General features: G+C 24.3%; 1 protein-coding gene across 2 annotated transcripts in view; it reads right to left on the bottom strand.

Moving 5' to 3' along the window:
* Positions 1–2,498: 2,498 nt before the first annotated feature.
* Positions 2,499–17,504, bottom strand: part of LOC136990882 (probable G-protein coupled receptor No9) — a 54,635-nt gene continuing 39,629 nt past the window's right edge. The window contains exons 1-2 of one of the 2 annotated variants that reach the window (XM_067289332.1): positions 7,353–7,364; positions 2,499–5,871 (exon numbers count right to left, since the gene is read on the bottom strand). In XM_067289332.1, coding sequence (XP_067145433.1) covers positions 4,330–5,805 — 1,476 coding nt within the window. In that variant the 5' untranslated portion in view covers positions 5,806–5,871; positions 7,353–7,364 and the 3' untranslated portion in view covers positions 2,499–4,329. Of the gene's footprint in view, positions 5,872–7,352; positions 7,365–17,504 lie in introns of those variants that run through there. The other variant, XM_067289331.1, reaches the window with a different exon arrangement.

Below are 17,504 nucleotides of genomic sequence, written 5' to 3'. Positions count from 1 at the left end.
TAATTCAGATATTTTTTAATATTGATTTCGGCGTCTTTGATATATTTTCGCGTGAAAAATATTATTAATCACATATAATCAAATTATTTATATTTAAATTTAAATTACGTAATATTTATGATATTTAAAATTAATAAAATATTTGAAAATTTTACTGAAAATACTTATATATTTTTTCTCATTTAACGTTAAAGGTTGTATTAATTATTTTCTTCTCGTGTTATCTCTCCTACATTAATTTCTCTACTATTAATATAAAAAGCATATTTTTTCATTTCAATTTCAATAGAATTCAGTAGAAAATTTTCAATTGATTTACAAATTGGTATTTTTATTGATAGGCAATTTCCTTCCGTCTACCACACAATAATATAGTTTGTTAGCCTCATTAAATTCAATAATCAATTATAATTATTTAATTGATGACGTCAGTAGTTAATTACTTTATTAAACAAATAATCATATTAAATACATAATCACAGTATGAAACGGATTATAAAAATAATAATAATAATGAAATTGGAAAAATGATATTGTTGTGATTATAATTAAATTTCTTAGATGTTGATTGAATTAACAATTTTTGAATCGTTTTAATTAAAATTTATTTCATTTTGGTTTCTTATTTTCTTTATCAGAAACGTTACTTCGATTTTCTTTTCAAGCAACTTGCTCAACTCTGACATTTTAGTTGCGTCGTTATCGTATCAGGTTTTCGTACGACGACAGTTTTTTCTATGAAAATTCGCAAACAATAAATAAACAATCATAAATTTGCGCTTAAATATTACTTTATAAGGCAATAAATTTAATTAAAAATTGAATAGAAATTACTTTTATTCTCTCTTTATAAATTTGAATTTTAAAGAATATTTATTTACTAAAAATTATTATTTTTATTAAAATAATCGTTAATTTAAAGAAATATTTACTTATACATTTAAAATAATTGTAATTTTAAATTCAAAATTCTCAATACAATTATTTTGGTTAGTTTCTACGGTAAAAATTATGTAAAAAAATTCTGTTTATTAAAATATAATATTTGTAAATAATTTTAAAATATTCAAATATAAACGAAGTTTTATAAAAGAAAATAATAAAATAGAAAGAAAATATAGGAATTTATATTATAAAACAATTTAATTTCATAAAAAAATGTTAAAATTTAAAAATTAATATTAATTTATTGTCTAATGGTACAGAATAATAATTTTAAATATAATTACATTTTTTCAGAATAAAATAATTTTTAATCTTTTCTATAATAAGTTCTTAATTAAAAAATCGTTTATATCATTTTTTATTAAATTCTAATTGAGAATTTAAACTGATCATTCAGTTAAATTTTTTCTATAAAAATTAGGAAATTTATACTATTTTTTATAAAGAAAAATTATTTTTTAATCGTTTATAAGATTAAAAATAATTATCTTTAGGAAAGATGATAAATTATTTAATGATTGATTTCTTTATTTGACGATTCTATCACTTTGGAAAACAGAATTTGCTTAAGAAAAAATTATTTTCCAATGTAAATGATCTTGTTTCTCTTCTAACAAATTGAGTTTTTCTCATATAAAATAAAATAGAATTCAATATGAAATGACACGAAGAATGCTTAAAATATTTCCTATAATTATGCAGTATTTTAAATATAAGATTTAAAAAGCTTTAGAATTTTAAAACTTTTATTTAGATTATAAATATTTTTTATAAATTAATTTTAAAATATTATGTATTGTGAATACTAAATTATTTTATATGTCTTATTATGCTTTTGTAATTTGTTCTAAATCTTAAATCATTTGTATTCAAAGATAAATTTAATTCGCCTGAGAATACACAATTTAAACTATTTTTCTGCATGTAAATAGGTGAGAATAAGCAAATTAATGATGTTATTTTATAAGTAATTATATTTTATCGTGTTACATATGTAGAGTTGATTGACAGAAATAGAAATAATTTGAAAATCCTACAACTTTAACAAAAGAAAAGTAAAAGTTCTTTCTTTCTTTGGGGAATTGCCACTGATCTACTCCTAACAAATCCTATTTTCGTAAAATGATTAATTGCTTTATCAGCTAGTCAATTAAGTTAGAACTACATTAGACGATTGTATCATTAAATAACTTATTATCCTTAGCAACGATACTGAGTAATCCTCTATAATTACATTAATAATTACGCATGATATATAATAATCTAGAATAATTTCTTTATAAACACAAAGAAAATTACTTAAAACACATTCAACAACGTAAGTAATTAAGTCTAGCAACAGATTAAACAAATTCAGTTATTTGATTACGGGAATATAATTATAAATTACGATTAAAATTTTTTATGTAAATTAAAATAAAATAAATCGTGATTATTATAAAATTAAGTATTTATACAGAACAATGAAAGTATTTAATATAATTTGTGCTTTTTTAGAATAATTTGAGGCTTATTCTTATAAAATATCAATTTTATGTGGTATTAACTTATTTTAAATGTTAAAATATAAATAAAGGACGTGTAAAGAAAAAAACATTACACAAAAAGTATTTGGAACAAACCAATTTTACTCTGAATATCACAATAATTTCTTTTTTTTTTAAGTGTTTTTTCGATTGTCTAAACACCACATGCATAAATCTATTTTGGACAATATAATGGCATATTTAAATGCACATTTATGGACAACATCCAGCATCAAACAAAACATATTGTAGATGATGCTTTACATAAAACATTGTTAATTATAAATTTTGAAAATATCTTTTTTTCACCCAATTAAGCATTATTAGGATACACTTTTTAAAATATTCTTTTCTTTCACAACATTTTGATTTGTTTTTAAACATACACTTAGACCTACGTCTTTTGATAGTTTTTCTTTAATTTTTAAATTATAACAGTATAAAGCGTAAACTATACAACAATGACAACAATACAATGTAGAATATTGATAATAACGTATAGTTAAAAAACGTTTGTAAAATAAATATAAATTCCCAAAAATAGAAACCAGAACACTAGATTTATCCATTTTTTAATGTAAATAATCACTTTTAACTTAATATTAATTTAAAAGTGATTTGTAGAGTGTGATAAATGCTGGCACATATATCTAAGGAATGTGTTCTTTGTAATTAATTTGTGCGTCATCTTCCGTAATAAATCTAAATTATAAATAATTTCGAATATGTAAATAATGAATACTTTTAAACATCAAATTTAACAGCTTTAAATTTTAATTATTTATCTTTAAATATGATAATTTTTGTTATAAATGTAAACAAAATAATATATATGATACTGTTTGTACTAGTGTCCTGGTTTACATTTATATTTTCGGTCACTGAGACAGAGGAAAAATAAAATAGTAATACATTTCAAAATTATAAGTTTTTGATCACTTTTAATTGATTGACGAAAAGTAATTCAGAAAATCACAAGATTTTCTGAAATAATATTAATACTTTACTGTTTAACATAAGCTACATAGAAGCCAACATTCAAAATAGCTCCTAAAAAGAAGCTACAGAAATTTTGTAATTTAAAAAATAAATTTAACTGCTTATCGGATTACAAAATTTTGTTATATAGTTAAATAAAAGCGATGGTAACTTGAATCAAACAATAATTATGCATATGTTAATGATTAACATCAATGAACAGTTGCATGATTATCATGCATTAGTATGTGTTATACATTATACAGTGACGACAATCTCATGATCAGACATTCTCATGGAAAAATAATCTCATGATTGCACTTAATTTAACTATAATTATGCAAATGTGAATGAATAAACATATGTACTAATATATTAAATCTTTTAAAAATAAGAATGTAAATTTGATTATTTATTAAACAAAAATATCTGAATAGTTTTAAATACGAAGCTTTATGATTGATGATTATTTCTAATATATTTAAACAAATCTGTATTAGAACTTTGATAAAAGTCTAAAATATCATAGAGATATCTATAAACTTATAGATTAAAAAGTTTCACTTAATTAATGCCCTATATTTGGAAACACGTGATTTGTCTGGAACATTAATTTAAAAAATAGATCAATAAATTTAACTATTACACTAATGTTCAGATTATCTAATCACTTTGTGGATGATTATCCTGTTACCATCGCTAATTTAACAAAATTCACAGCTGTCTGGTAAAAACTTTTTCTTTATAATCATTTTCGATAAATATTAATGTGTCTCAGAATTTTTTCTTTTATAAATACATAAATTAGGCTACGTATTGTAATATAAAGCTCGTTATAATCACAGTTTAGTTAAAATTTAAAAAATAAATAAAAAAAAATTTAGTGAGAATCGTTTTTATCGTCGTAATCTTCTTCAAAGAACGGTACGTGTATCTGTCTGATGAGAGATGATATACCTTCATCCTTGAATTGACATTTGAATAGAATATTCTTAAATGCGCATCTGAAATCTTTACTGAAATGGGCATATATGAACGGATTTATGGCTGAATTACAATAACCCAACCAGAAAAAAATTGTAAATAATAACTGAGGAAAACAATCTTCACAAAACGGTCTGATTAAGTAAACGGTGAAAAAAGGTAACCAACAACATATAAAACAACCAACGATGATACCAACAGTTTTAGTAGCTTTGGTTTCTGACCAGAATCGTTTAGCATGTAGCCTAGCGTTCCTTTTGCTCATCCTCGAAAAGAATGAACGTCCATGTTTACTGGAAGATTTTTCGCCTTCTTCTTTTCCATCTTTCTCGTCACTTAAAGTTACAGATTTTGTCGAGTTACCTGTATTACTCCTCAGTGAAGTAGTGTCTGCTTCGTCTAATTTTTTATCACTGGAATTTCTTCTAGAAGGTGAAGGTGAAGCTGGTATCACCAGGACACCGGCTCTCCTACCATTAGTACAACTCAAGTCCGGGAATTGCTTACCTCTATGTATTCTGAGAGTCACACCGTGATTTTCGTTTTTGGTTTGCTTTTTGTTACTATTTTTTGTAATTTTAAAACCGCAGTTTAAGGCACGACTTGTTTTCAAAGCGGCTTGATAGATTCGAAAGTAAAAGAACAACATGATTAGCATTGGGATGTAAAACGACCCGAGTGACGAGTATACTACGTATCCCTTATTATTAATCAGGGCACAGCTCAGTTTGCAACCGTCCTTGATGATTGGTGAACTATAATTTTCTACGTGGGAGTACGTAAGGCTAGATAAATTGGTGAGCGTTATGTCTTTAGGTATATTTTTTGGTGTATCTTTTGAACCGTAGAAAGTATCGATACCCATAGAACTGTCGTTCCATCCGACTAAAGGAGGGAAACAAATCACAAAAGAGAAAACCCAAACTGTAGCGATGAGAATCTTGGCACGTATTTTCGTCATGATTGACCTGTAGTGAACCGGCCTGGTTATGGCCACGTAACGATCTAAACTTATGGCACATAAATTGAGTATGGAAGAAGTACACATCCATACATCTACCGCTAACCATATTTGACACCAGACCGGCCCAAATATCCATACTCTTAGCACTTCTAGAGATATTGAATATGGCAAAACTGCTGAACCTACTAACAGATCTGCCACTGCTAATGACACAATAAAGAAATTAGTTACGGTGCGTAATTTCGGGTTCAACGTAACGGCTAGTATAACCAAGATGTTCCCAGCTATCACAATACAGTTCATGATGCCGAGGAACACTAATGTCATAATTTCCTCAGTACTCCCGGAGAAATCCATATTTCCGCAGTCATTGTTAGGTATGATGGGTTCTACTCCGATGTGTGTCATAGTTTTAGAATTTTTTTCTTCGTATCTCGTGCACGTATTCTTGATTGTATCGGTAATCTGACATATCTATAAAATAAATAAAATAATAAAAGAGTTATGTTTAGAAAAAGTAATAAAAACATCAATCCTTAAAAAATATAATTTTTATTATATAATTTACTATGTAAATAAGAAAAACAAATCATCTTTACACAGTTATTTTCGATTATGTAACTGTTCAAATAAAAAATAAAATATAAAAATCATAATTTAATATAAATTAAATCGTTCACAATTAAATTTATTTCAAAATGTTTACTTTTCTTTGAAATAAATATTACAAATTAGAAATTATTACTATTATTTAAATGAAATTCAAAAATAAACCAACAGGATTCGATTTTAAAAGACATGAAAATATATTAAATGGTTTTGATTTTATCAAAGAATTATTACAAATATTGAAAGTGTAGTCCTTAAAAACGCTATAAAATGATATAAGTTAGGGTTTAACATTGTATATCACATATATAGGCTATCTCTAGCTCAAATAAATCAAAGGAATGTAGAATAACAAATGAAAATTTTCTTGAACGTTTTAGAACAAAAATATTTACTTTAACACATCCCTAAGCAGGAAGACGGTATATTAATTAATTTAGGAAAAACAAAGTTCTTATTTTTAATCAAATCTTTTATCTTACGTAAACGCTTAATTCTCTACAAAATTAAAATTACTTTATCGGTATTACACTGTCATAATGAGTTAGATAACGTTACACATCGTCCATTTTGGCATTTAAGATGGATGGTTAATTATTTTTCTGCAGTAATAATTACCCAAATATTATCTTTTAATTGTCTTCTAATTCGTTTTCTCTAAACATAATTTACTTAGATAACAATTATGATAAAATTTATATAATACAATTATTATAGATAATCCTAGATTGATATAAAATCTACAGTTCATTATGAAACAGAATGAAAGATTAATTACTTTAATAGCTTATCTAATGTTTACATTTGGATTGTATTATAGGATTAACACGAGGAAACAATTATATATAGTATATATATGTGTATATTTTCTATAACCATTTTAAAAATTATTTTAATTTAAAAACATGTTTGAATTGATGACGTGTTTTTACTTCTAAAATAAAAATATATAAATAAAATATTTATAAAAATTATGTTTTTGAACAATACGATAGTTGGACTTATTTTAAAACCGGTTAAAATTTTAAAAAATTGCTTCGAAATTACTATTTAAATAATCAGATAGAAATTGTGTTGGTTTCTAGAGAGGAAATTTGGATTTTTCACTCATTTTTTTTTAAATTTTGAATGAAGATGTTCGGTACAATTAAATAATAATTATTACTTTTAGTATTGTTTAAATCCTATTCCGTGTTCTTTCAGATGTGTAGGTGACTTGATTTTGGCACAGCACACGGAATAAATATGGCATTACTCACAAAATAAATAAGAAAACTACGAAATTAAAAATAATAATTCTTCTTATAAATAATAAAAAAATATCACTTGGGTTATTTTTCGTTAACTTATCATTTCTCATTCTCCTCGTGTTAAAGTTAGGATTACTTCGTAAGGTCACATGATGCGAATCATTTCCTCGTGACATTACAAATGCTGTACGTAAGTGCGTCATCTAGCGACACCAAATGAATTCAATCGATTGTAGTAGAACAAACAATACCGTGATTGCTTCACGTTTACTCAAGCTGCTAATATAAGAATTGAATAGAGATTATTTGGAATATTCTAACACGAAATATGCATACATCCGAAAAATTCCTCAATACATATTAACAATTGTATTCGTTTCCTTTTCCACAGAAAAAACTTACTACTGATATTACAAATTTTTAAAATGTTTCCTTTAAAATAAAATATTTAATAAGAAGATTAAAATATTTTTTTTATTTTTGTGAAAACCTTTAAGATTTAATATATGCCTATACAGTCAAACCTGTTTTTATGCGCTCTTTTTATGTGCGATTTTTATTTGTGCGATTTTTTTAATGCGAATTTTTAATTTGTGCGGTATAGTTGGCGACTAGTCTCGTGCGATTCGTCATGTCTCACGTTGACTTATTATAGCTAAATAAACTTATTGTAGCATAAATGCACTTATTATAGTAATATTATTGCATGAATATGCGAAAAATGAAATAATTTACTTTTTAAGTCAACAAAACACCACCTGGACAAAAATATGTAAAACAGACGATAGACCAGACGATGCATTCAAGTGCTGACATCTGTTGTCAATAAATTTTATTTCGTACGGTTTTGAGTTATTTTCTACGTGAGACTTCTTTTATGCGGTCCCTATTGACCGCATAAAAAAATTATTTTTTTAATTGTGTTGCGAAAACTATTATTTACAGCCATTCGTGAAGTTTCGTGAGATTTTTTTTAATGCGTTTTTTTTAATGCGGTCCCTATCCCCCGCATAAAAACAGGTTTGACTGTATATTATAATGTTATGTTAATTTAAAAAAAGTACAAATTCTGGTGCAATTTTTATTTATTTTGTTTTTACTTTTGACTGATGATTTGACGTGTTAAATTTTAATTTTTTCCACTTATTTTGCTAATAAACTTAAAATATAGTAGATAAATGTCACAGAAAATAAAAAAAAGATATAAAATATTATACAAAAAAAACAGTCGAGAATATTTTTATTATTATATATAGTCTATACATAATTCTCTTATAAAATTTTTTAACTTTTATTTTCGTTTTTATATCATTGAGTAAAATAAATTTTGTTTTTAAATTTTTGTAATGTTAACTTTTATATCAATAAATTGAATATAAATATAAAATAATTGTATATTTTAAAACCGATTTTCTTTACACAAAATCTACAAATCTACAACAACCATTAAAAATCATCGGTGACTGTATGTTATAAATGGAAAACACTAATTGAAAAATTAAAAAATATTTAAATTTTGATAAATGCTATACTTTTTTTAAGAATTTAAACTATACTAAAGGGAATTTGATTAAAAATTTTGTCATTCTCAATTAAAGATACATGATATTCACAATATTCTGAAGAATGACAAACTGAAGATGGTCTAAATTAGATCGAAAGTACTTGTTCTTATTAAAAATACCTCTTCCTTAAGAATAACAACACCGTACGATAAATGCTAGAAATAAATGGAGTCATATTTTATATATAAGAAATTATATGAATAAAGAGAATGAACTTGTATTTGACTGTAACTTGCACTTCAAGTAGAACTTTTATATTAGATCCAATATATCAACGTATTGAATAAACACAAATTAAATGAGAATCAGTTACCAAAATCGAAATTAAACCAATTAACAAAATTAATTAAATTTTCGATTAAAAGTTTTGGACAAATCTGAACGTATTGAATATTAATCAATAAACTATTGGATATGAAATCAAAGTATAAAATAAAGGTTCTTCGATTATCGTCATAATATCACACACATTTACATAATTTAAATAATTTCATGTATATTAAATGCGGCATTATTCATCTCTATCAATTGCAATATAGTTTCAATTGCTTATAAGCAAATCTTTCCATTTTCTTTCTTTTTTTTTTTTTTTGAAAATGTCATTACTTTATGTTATCAATATGATACTATAGCCTGTCGACTGAAATTTATATCTTTTACTGTTTGGATATGAAAAATACGTTTTAAATTAATCTTCTTGTATGAAGTAGTTATATTACATTATTTGAAACATATATTTTACTGTTTACTTGTAAAAGAATAATGTTTCAAAAAATTTAGTTGTAAACCTGTTTAAAATGAATTTTCTTATAGACTGATTTGAATTTTGCAGAAGAATTTAAATAATTTTAAATTATAAAATTAATTTTCTTAATTTGCGTTTTTCATTAGATTACTACATACAAAACTATTGTTAATTTTCAAATTTATTTAATTGTTAAAACATTTTTTTTACAATTTAAAATTTGTTAAAACATAAGTTATTTGAAGATTTATGCAAATAACTTAATTAATTAATGATTTAATTATAAAATTATCATATATTCTACGCATAATTATTTTAAAAAGTGAATGAATTACAGCAGCATAATGCATCTATTATTATTTATAATAAAAAGTTTTCATTTTAAAATTTATAATCATCGCTTAGAGCGCAAATTATAAAATTTAAAAAAAAAACTTTAGTTTAAAAATTAATAAAACTTAATTAAATTTTATGTAAAAAGTTGTTTAAAAATTTTTAATAAATTATTTTTTATGTAATTTAAAGAACTATTAGAAGATGAAAATTTACACAAAGTTAAATTCTTCATACTACTTAATTGATTTTTTAAAATGTTAATTTTTTGATAATTTGTTAAATTAAACTGTTTTATCTGCTCTATAATTAAATTAATATTTGAAAATATGTACAAATAAAGAGAAGATTAAATAGCTTTATGTTTCAGGTAGTATTTTATAGAATAATATCTCTGCAACGTAAGAAAGAATAATGTCTAGAATTGAGACATGATACGATATCAGAAAGACGAAAATAGAACCTGTTAGAAACGTCGATAGTTGGAAGTCAATGATCTGAAATGGCAAATGACGCAAATAACAGAGACTGGCTGAAATATCTGTAATATATTATTTTGTATATAGTTTAGTATATTTGAAGCCAGAAAAATTTAAACTAAATAAGAATTTTATATAGTAAAACCTTACAATTTTATTGTGAAACGTGTATCTACTGTAAAAACTAAATAAAAATAAAATTATGTATTATTTTTTTTTAAATATCAGTCACAAATTATATATAATTTTGTTAATATTACGCAATGTTAATATCCTTTATTGTATAACTTATATTAAAAATTTAATTCGAGTAAATAAAATAATATTTTATATAGTACAGTATCTTTTCTTCATTTCTAATCAATCAAATTCAATTATTCAAACTATATATAATGAAAAAAGACTACTTTTACAACAAAAATATACAGTATATTATTTTGGTTAAAAATTACATTCGTGCCTAATTCTTGTTTAAAATTTTATTTTATTTTTTTAAATTGGAGGAAATAAGAATTAAATCCAGTCTTGTTTTACATTACACCTACGAGAAAAATTTGATATGCAATGCAATTTCTATTTATGTCTATAGTATTTTTATTATATATTAAATTAGGAAAACTAATTTTACTAATTTAATATACAATAAAAATATAGCAAAATTATTTTAACTATTTTTTGTTAAATTATAAGTTTTATATAGATTTTGAATAATTAAATTTATATTTTTAATATTCTTATTAGACATTCAATTATATATATATATATATATTTCCTTCGAGTAAACATTGGAAGATATATATATATATACTGTGTGTAAAAAATTCCTTTATCAGAAGATTTGATTTAATTTATTTATTCCATATAAAAACTTTTAAAAAGTTTTGAATAAACTTAATGCTTAAAATTTTTTTTCTCATATTTGTAGAAATTTCAATTTAGAGAAATTTGATTGAAAATTCATTAAATTCTGAATAATTTTAAAATGAGTTTTCAAGAAAATATCTATAATTTTTTTAAAAATTATATTAAAATTTTTCTTATATATCAACTATTTATCATGATATTTTATCAAAGAATTTCTATTTTTATACATGAATCTTAATATTAGAAAAGAGTTTGTTTGCGTTTCTAAATAATGAGTTTGAAGGACATTTGATTCCTTTTCTCTTTATTCAACTGATATTTTATCCTAAAGCTAAATTTCAGATGCTGACATCGCAACATTTACTACATATTAGAAACGTTAGTTTGCTTGAATTTAGGTTTATTTACTAAAATATGACGTTTTTTCACCAAAAAAATAGAAGGAAAAGCATTACCAGATGTTAAATTGAACATATTTCCGAATTGAAAATTATATATTTTTTATATAATATTAAATTATAAAAAAATTAATAAAATATCAAATTTAATTAGAAAATTATATTTAATCAAATAAAAAATTATTTTTTATAATAATCACAAATTAGAATTTTTCAATAGCTGATTTGAAATTTTTTAAAATTTATATCATAAAATGTTTTCATAAAACAATTAAAAAAAATTAATTGAATTAAAATTAAAGCATTTAATATTCAAAGTTAACAGCTATTTTTTAATAATTAAAATAAATTTTATATACATGAAAATAAAACTGAATAATTTCTAAATCTATTTGCATTATTACTATTTAAAGTAATAAATAATAAATTAATTTTTATTTTATTAGCTTCAATTTATTAAAGGAATTTGTCCATACTATATATATATTTATTTATTTATTTATTCAAAAATGCTTTTAACATTTAGTTTTTGGCATTTAAATATTAAATTTGACTTTATAAATTTTTTAGAATTTCTTAAATTATTGAAAATCTATGCTTTGTATTCAATGTAAAATTTATTGAGCTAAATATTTATTTTTAAAGCTTTTAAAATAGTTTTTAAGCCAAACATTATATAAAATTTTAATATTAAATAATAGTAAAACTTCTGTGATCGTGAAAATACATATTTATAAATAAATTATAGTCTATATATAATAAAATAATGAAATAAAATAAACAAGATAGTATAAAAAATGGCAGAATATTTTTAAAAAAAAGCACTCGCTCACAGATTTTCGGTCACGAATAGTTTATTTTATTTATATAAATTATTTTATAGATTTATTTTACTCAAAAGTAATGTTTTGTTTTCCAAAACTTTAATAAGTTTTTATTATTTTTAATAAAGGGTTACCAAATTTCTTTGATTGCTGACTTCCTTCCAAATTCATATTTAATTCTATACTAATTTAATTAGCATAAATACGAGTAAAATGAAATGAAAAATCTAATATGAAAATATTATTAATTCTTATTTAGTATAAAGTAAACTGTTTTGAATTTTGATTTAAGAAAATTTAAACTTATGTGAATTATTATTAAAATATAAATAAATCTGACTCCAAAACGATCTTTAGTAATTTATAGATTCATTGACTATTTGGAGATTGTTGTAATATTATTGGGGCATCTTGATTTAAATTATCTGTATGAAGGTATGATAACTTTCAAACGTTTTATTATATTTTTAAAACAAAAGATTTCTTTTATAAAGTTAAAAATGTATGCAAATAACTATAACATGACACTAAAATTCATTCAAGTAAAACTTTCCTCTCTGCAGAAAAATACATTCATTACATTATAGATTAACTCTGGTTTAAGGATATAAAAACAACTAAACAACGAAACTTTTAGATAATGTTGAATTTAAAAATGTTCAATGATTTGTTAAAAATAACTACTATATCGGAAGCATTAAGAATTATTGATAGACTTTTCAATAGATTATCCATACAATATTTCCATGTTTTTTATAGATAACCTATATCTGGAGAGATGAAATGCTCGTATAAAGATTTATCGCTTATATCAGACACAAATATATTCTAAGGATGAAATGTCTCCAAATATTATAGAAATTTAAGCTACACGAGGGGAAAAAATATATATAGATTACGATAGTAATGGTAGATGATATTCTATAAGTTATAAGCAAATACACAAATGTTACTGCTTATGAAATATATATATAACGGAAGATTTCAAAAAGTAACTGTCGTCAAAAATTTAATATATTCTTTCGAGATTTATCTAAATATTTTACAGGATCAATATTTTAGAAAAATGATTAAAATAAATAAAAATTAAGTCCACATAAGAACTATATTCTGAAGCTACTAAGTTAGTAGCTTCAGAATTAAAACTTACTATACTTCACTATTGTGTTAATAGTACTAACACAATAGTAAAGTACTGAACAGTTGCTACATTTCAAGATCCATTTACATCCCTTTTTCTTCTTATATTATGTGAAATCTTGAAGTTTGAAAATTTATAACGAACTTTATAAGTTTTTCAAAAGTCGACTTTTTTTAAAGTTTTTAGTTATTTTGATAATATAGACATAATTAAACACAATGGACACAATATATATGAATTAAATTAATTATTATACGATAGAAGTCAAATAATTTGTTGAACTCTGAATTATTGTTTTTATTAATAATTTATAAGTTATGTGATAAGAGAAGTTTTGTTTTAGGAGTTTTATTTTCAATTTATTTTGCTGTATTAGATATAAATTATATCTTTAATACTCTAATACTCAAATAAAGAAAGAGGGGCTGCCTGCTATTGCAAACTTAGCCCACTAGGAAGAAAAAGGGGTGAAGAAAAGGTTGAAGGAAAGGTTCTGAAGGGAGAAGAGAAGTATAAAGGAAAAGGGGGAAAAATAAAGGTGAAAAAAGTTCTTAGGACCTCAGAGCGCTGCATCGGAAATTATTAATAACCAAAACTAGAACAATTGACAAAACCGTTATACAATATTATCAATTACAAGAAATGGTCCGGTGACAGTAGTATGCAAATCCCATCACTTATGGGTAGGTAGATAATAACCTTGATCACTGCAAGGTTACAATAATATTAAAAACTGATTACGATTTTAATACGCAGAGAATGTAAATATTAGCTTACTATGATATAATAATACTGATTACAATTTCTATTTGTGGAGAAGGTAAGTGATTTAAGTTATTTACAAGTTCTCTTACAATTGATAAGTTAACATGCCGAAAATATATTACTGAAATGAGGATAAATATGCCTTTCTAATAAATGTTGATTAATGTTTTTGACATGTTCACTGGTATATGACACGTTAACATATCAAATATTGCCGACATTAGACTGTAATTTGTCAAACCATTTACAGTGTAATACATAGAATAACGTTTGTAAAAAAAAAAAAAAAAAAAAACATAATAATGGTACGTGAGGTCCCGATACATATTAATAGAAATACTTTTTTAATCTAGAATCTAAAACTAAACTAATACTAGACAACTAAACTATGTACAGAAGAATTCTACACTGCTGATCATTCGCTGATAACGTCACTTTTCCGTTGTTTCACTGTTTTCCTGGTCATCTTGTTTTCATTCTTAAGAATTTTTTCTTTCCTGTAGAAGTCTGGCAGAAGAGCCCTGGTGCTTTCAATAAACCTTTCAAAACACTTCCAGAGATTTTTCTTATCAAAAATGTTTTGTAGTGTCGGTGGCCAATTAAGTCCTTCTTGAATGCATTCCCTATAGAATGGAATGCGTTGATCTTCATATCGTTCACAGTGGAATATAAAATGTATGGCATCTCCTACACTATTATTGTTGCACTGGCATTCGCTCGCGTGTTTCTCTTCTTAAAGCGGTAGAGGTAGGCCATAAAATTGCCTTGCCCCTTTAAACATTGAGTGGTTTCTTTAAAAAGCGAAAAAAATTATTCCTCAAGAGGTTTAATTAATATTATATAATAATTCATTTAAATAACTAAATGAAAGAATGATTCGAAGGCGTTTATAAATTTCATGTTTATTTTTCATTACACAATTTTTGAGAAAGATGAATTTCATTTGTTTTTTTACTTATTTATTATTATTTTTACATTTCTATTGTAAGACAGTGTTCAACAAAAATATACTTTTTTCGAAAGTTATATAATAACAAATAAAAATGAATATTGATTATAAATATTATAAGTTGCGAAGTTGAGTTGCTCCGCTTTTCGTTACTTACACGGGAAACTGTTCCAAAATATCGCAGGACGGTTCTCTTATTGGGTTACAGTTATCAAATTGCAGACTTAGATTCCCGCTATCATCCGTCCGTCCGTCTTTACATAATCTTGAGAACGGTCTTAGATGGAGGAAAATCGAGACCAGATATAAAAAGCTTAGGACCGGAAACTCCAATTAACTACGTAAGAATTTCCGGTCTGAACCTGAAGTCACGTGATTTTTTAAATTAAAATATTGCAGCCTGGTACTGTGTCAATGTCACAGTAAGTAATTGATCGTTACGGTTACAATTGTTTGGAGGGCGTATTAGCTCCACTTTTCTCCTGCTTTTTACCGCTGAGCACTTTTTTGATCCTTTTTCTGCATTTTGCACTTAAATTGGGTATTTTTCTGTTTCTATTTATAAATCTGAAATTAAATTTTTAATTAATAATTTTTTTATATTTTGATATTTATATGCCCCATCTGATGTAAAATAATGAGAACGATTGTTCACAAATTTGAGAAAGGGATGAGGTAGTGACACGATAACCTACCAATTTACAATTTCACCTATACGGTAAGTGCTCATTGTTAATGAAAAAGTATTAAAAATTTATGATAATAATTCAATTTTTATGGGCCCTTGACACTTGGAGAAGCCCTATTAGTTCCTATGTAGATCTGCCCCTGGATGGTATGCCTTCTGACAAATACTGAGAATATATCTAGATGTGTGTACTTTCAAGTTATTGTATACTTTTTGTGTTATACCGTTTTTATAATTAAAAGGTAATCGATAATTTTAAATGTAGTCATGTAAACCATGTTTAAATACGAAAGCTAATCTCTAGGAGTTATAATTTATTTCCAAGTTTCATCAAGTTATTTTTTTACATTAATGTAATCTCATCAGATTACAGAATTAAAATAACTTTAAGTTCATTGCTCATTTTTGTCTCTCTTAGAATTATGAAGCTTGAAAGTAGACATAGCGTATTTGGAAAGCTTTTTCGTTAGAATAATATTTTTACTTTATTAAAGGACCACAAATGAATAGCTTAAATATGACTAGAATGGACTTACACGTTAATCACTCTTGGGAGAAAAACGGACTTCAAAAATATTAAAGGTATGATAAACGTTTTTAAGTTATATCTTCGAAACGTTTAACAGTTTACGCAAAACACTTTAATTATTAAGTATCCAATTTCACTACATAATTTAAGCAAAATGGACTGAAACCAAGAGGTTGTATATAAAATTTTTAAATAATGATAATTCGCTTAAAGCAACAATTAGCTTTCCTATGTTTAAAGAAGATACGGAAAAAAACAAGGACGTTTACTGTTATTGTTTAAGGATTCTCTGGAGTGTAGTAAACGTAAGAAAACTAAAAAGTTACTACGTTTAACTACTTCCGTTCAAGAATTGACATACGCTACTCAGATGAGCTTACGTTCTTCGGATCAAGTTGATGCCACAAACTGTGAATTTGAAATTGATAGTAATAAATTTGAAACATAATGTATCAATACTGTAAAATTATATGACGAAAATATTCTTGGTAATGTACGTCGCCAACTGTCTATATGCTTCTTATTTGTGGGCTAGATGTGATCGCAAATTCGTTATCACTTATTGTACTTATTGGACAATTATTGGAGAAGTTCTAGAGCCTTAAAATAAATACTTTAAAAAATATAGGAAAGAATTTTCAAGCAAATGTAACCTCTTGAAAATCAACGAAGACATTTTTAATTATTTTTTTGATTTCTTTAGATTCTATAATCACAAGTTATAGGACTCTTCCCACAAAAAAGTAAAGACCTTTCAAAAGGAAGGCGTTTCAAAAAAGAGATATTGCCAGTGAAAGATACTTCCAATAAACAAACAGATAATTCAGAGAATGACAGATCATCCTCAAAAACCGAAGATGATAAATAGGGATTAAAATTATAAAAATATATCAATATTTGTGAAAAATATAATTTATATAATAAATAAAATGAAAATGACTTATTTATTACTTTTTCGTTTTAATTAT

Source organism: Centruroides vittatus, unplaced genomic scaffold (assembly GCF_030686945.1).
Source record: "Centruroides vittatus isolate TY-2023 unplaced genomic scaffold, ASM3068694v2 contig_1349, whole genome shotgun sequence".
Taxonomy (NCBI): domain Eukaryota; kingdom Metazoa; phylum Arthropoda; class Arachnida; order Scorpiones; family Buthidae; genus Centruroides; species Centruroides vittatus.
Note: the sequence above shows the minus strand (reverse complement) of the source record. Positions and strands in the feature narration are given on the sequence as shown.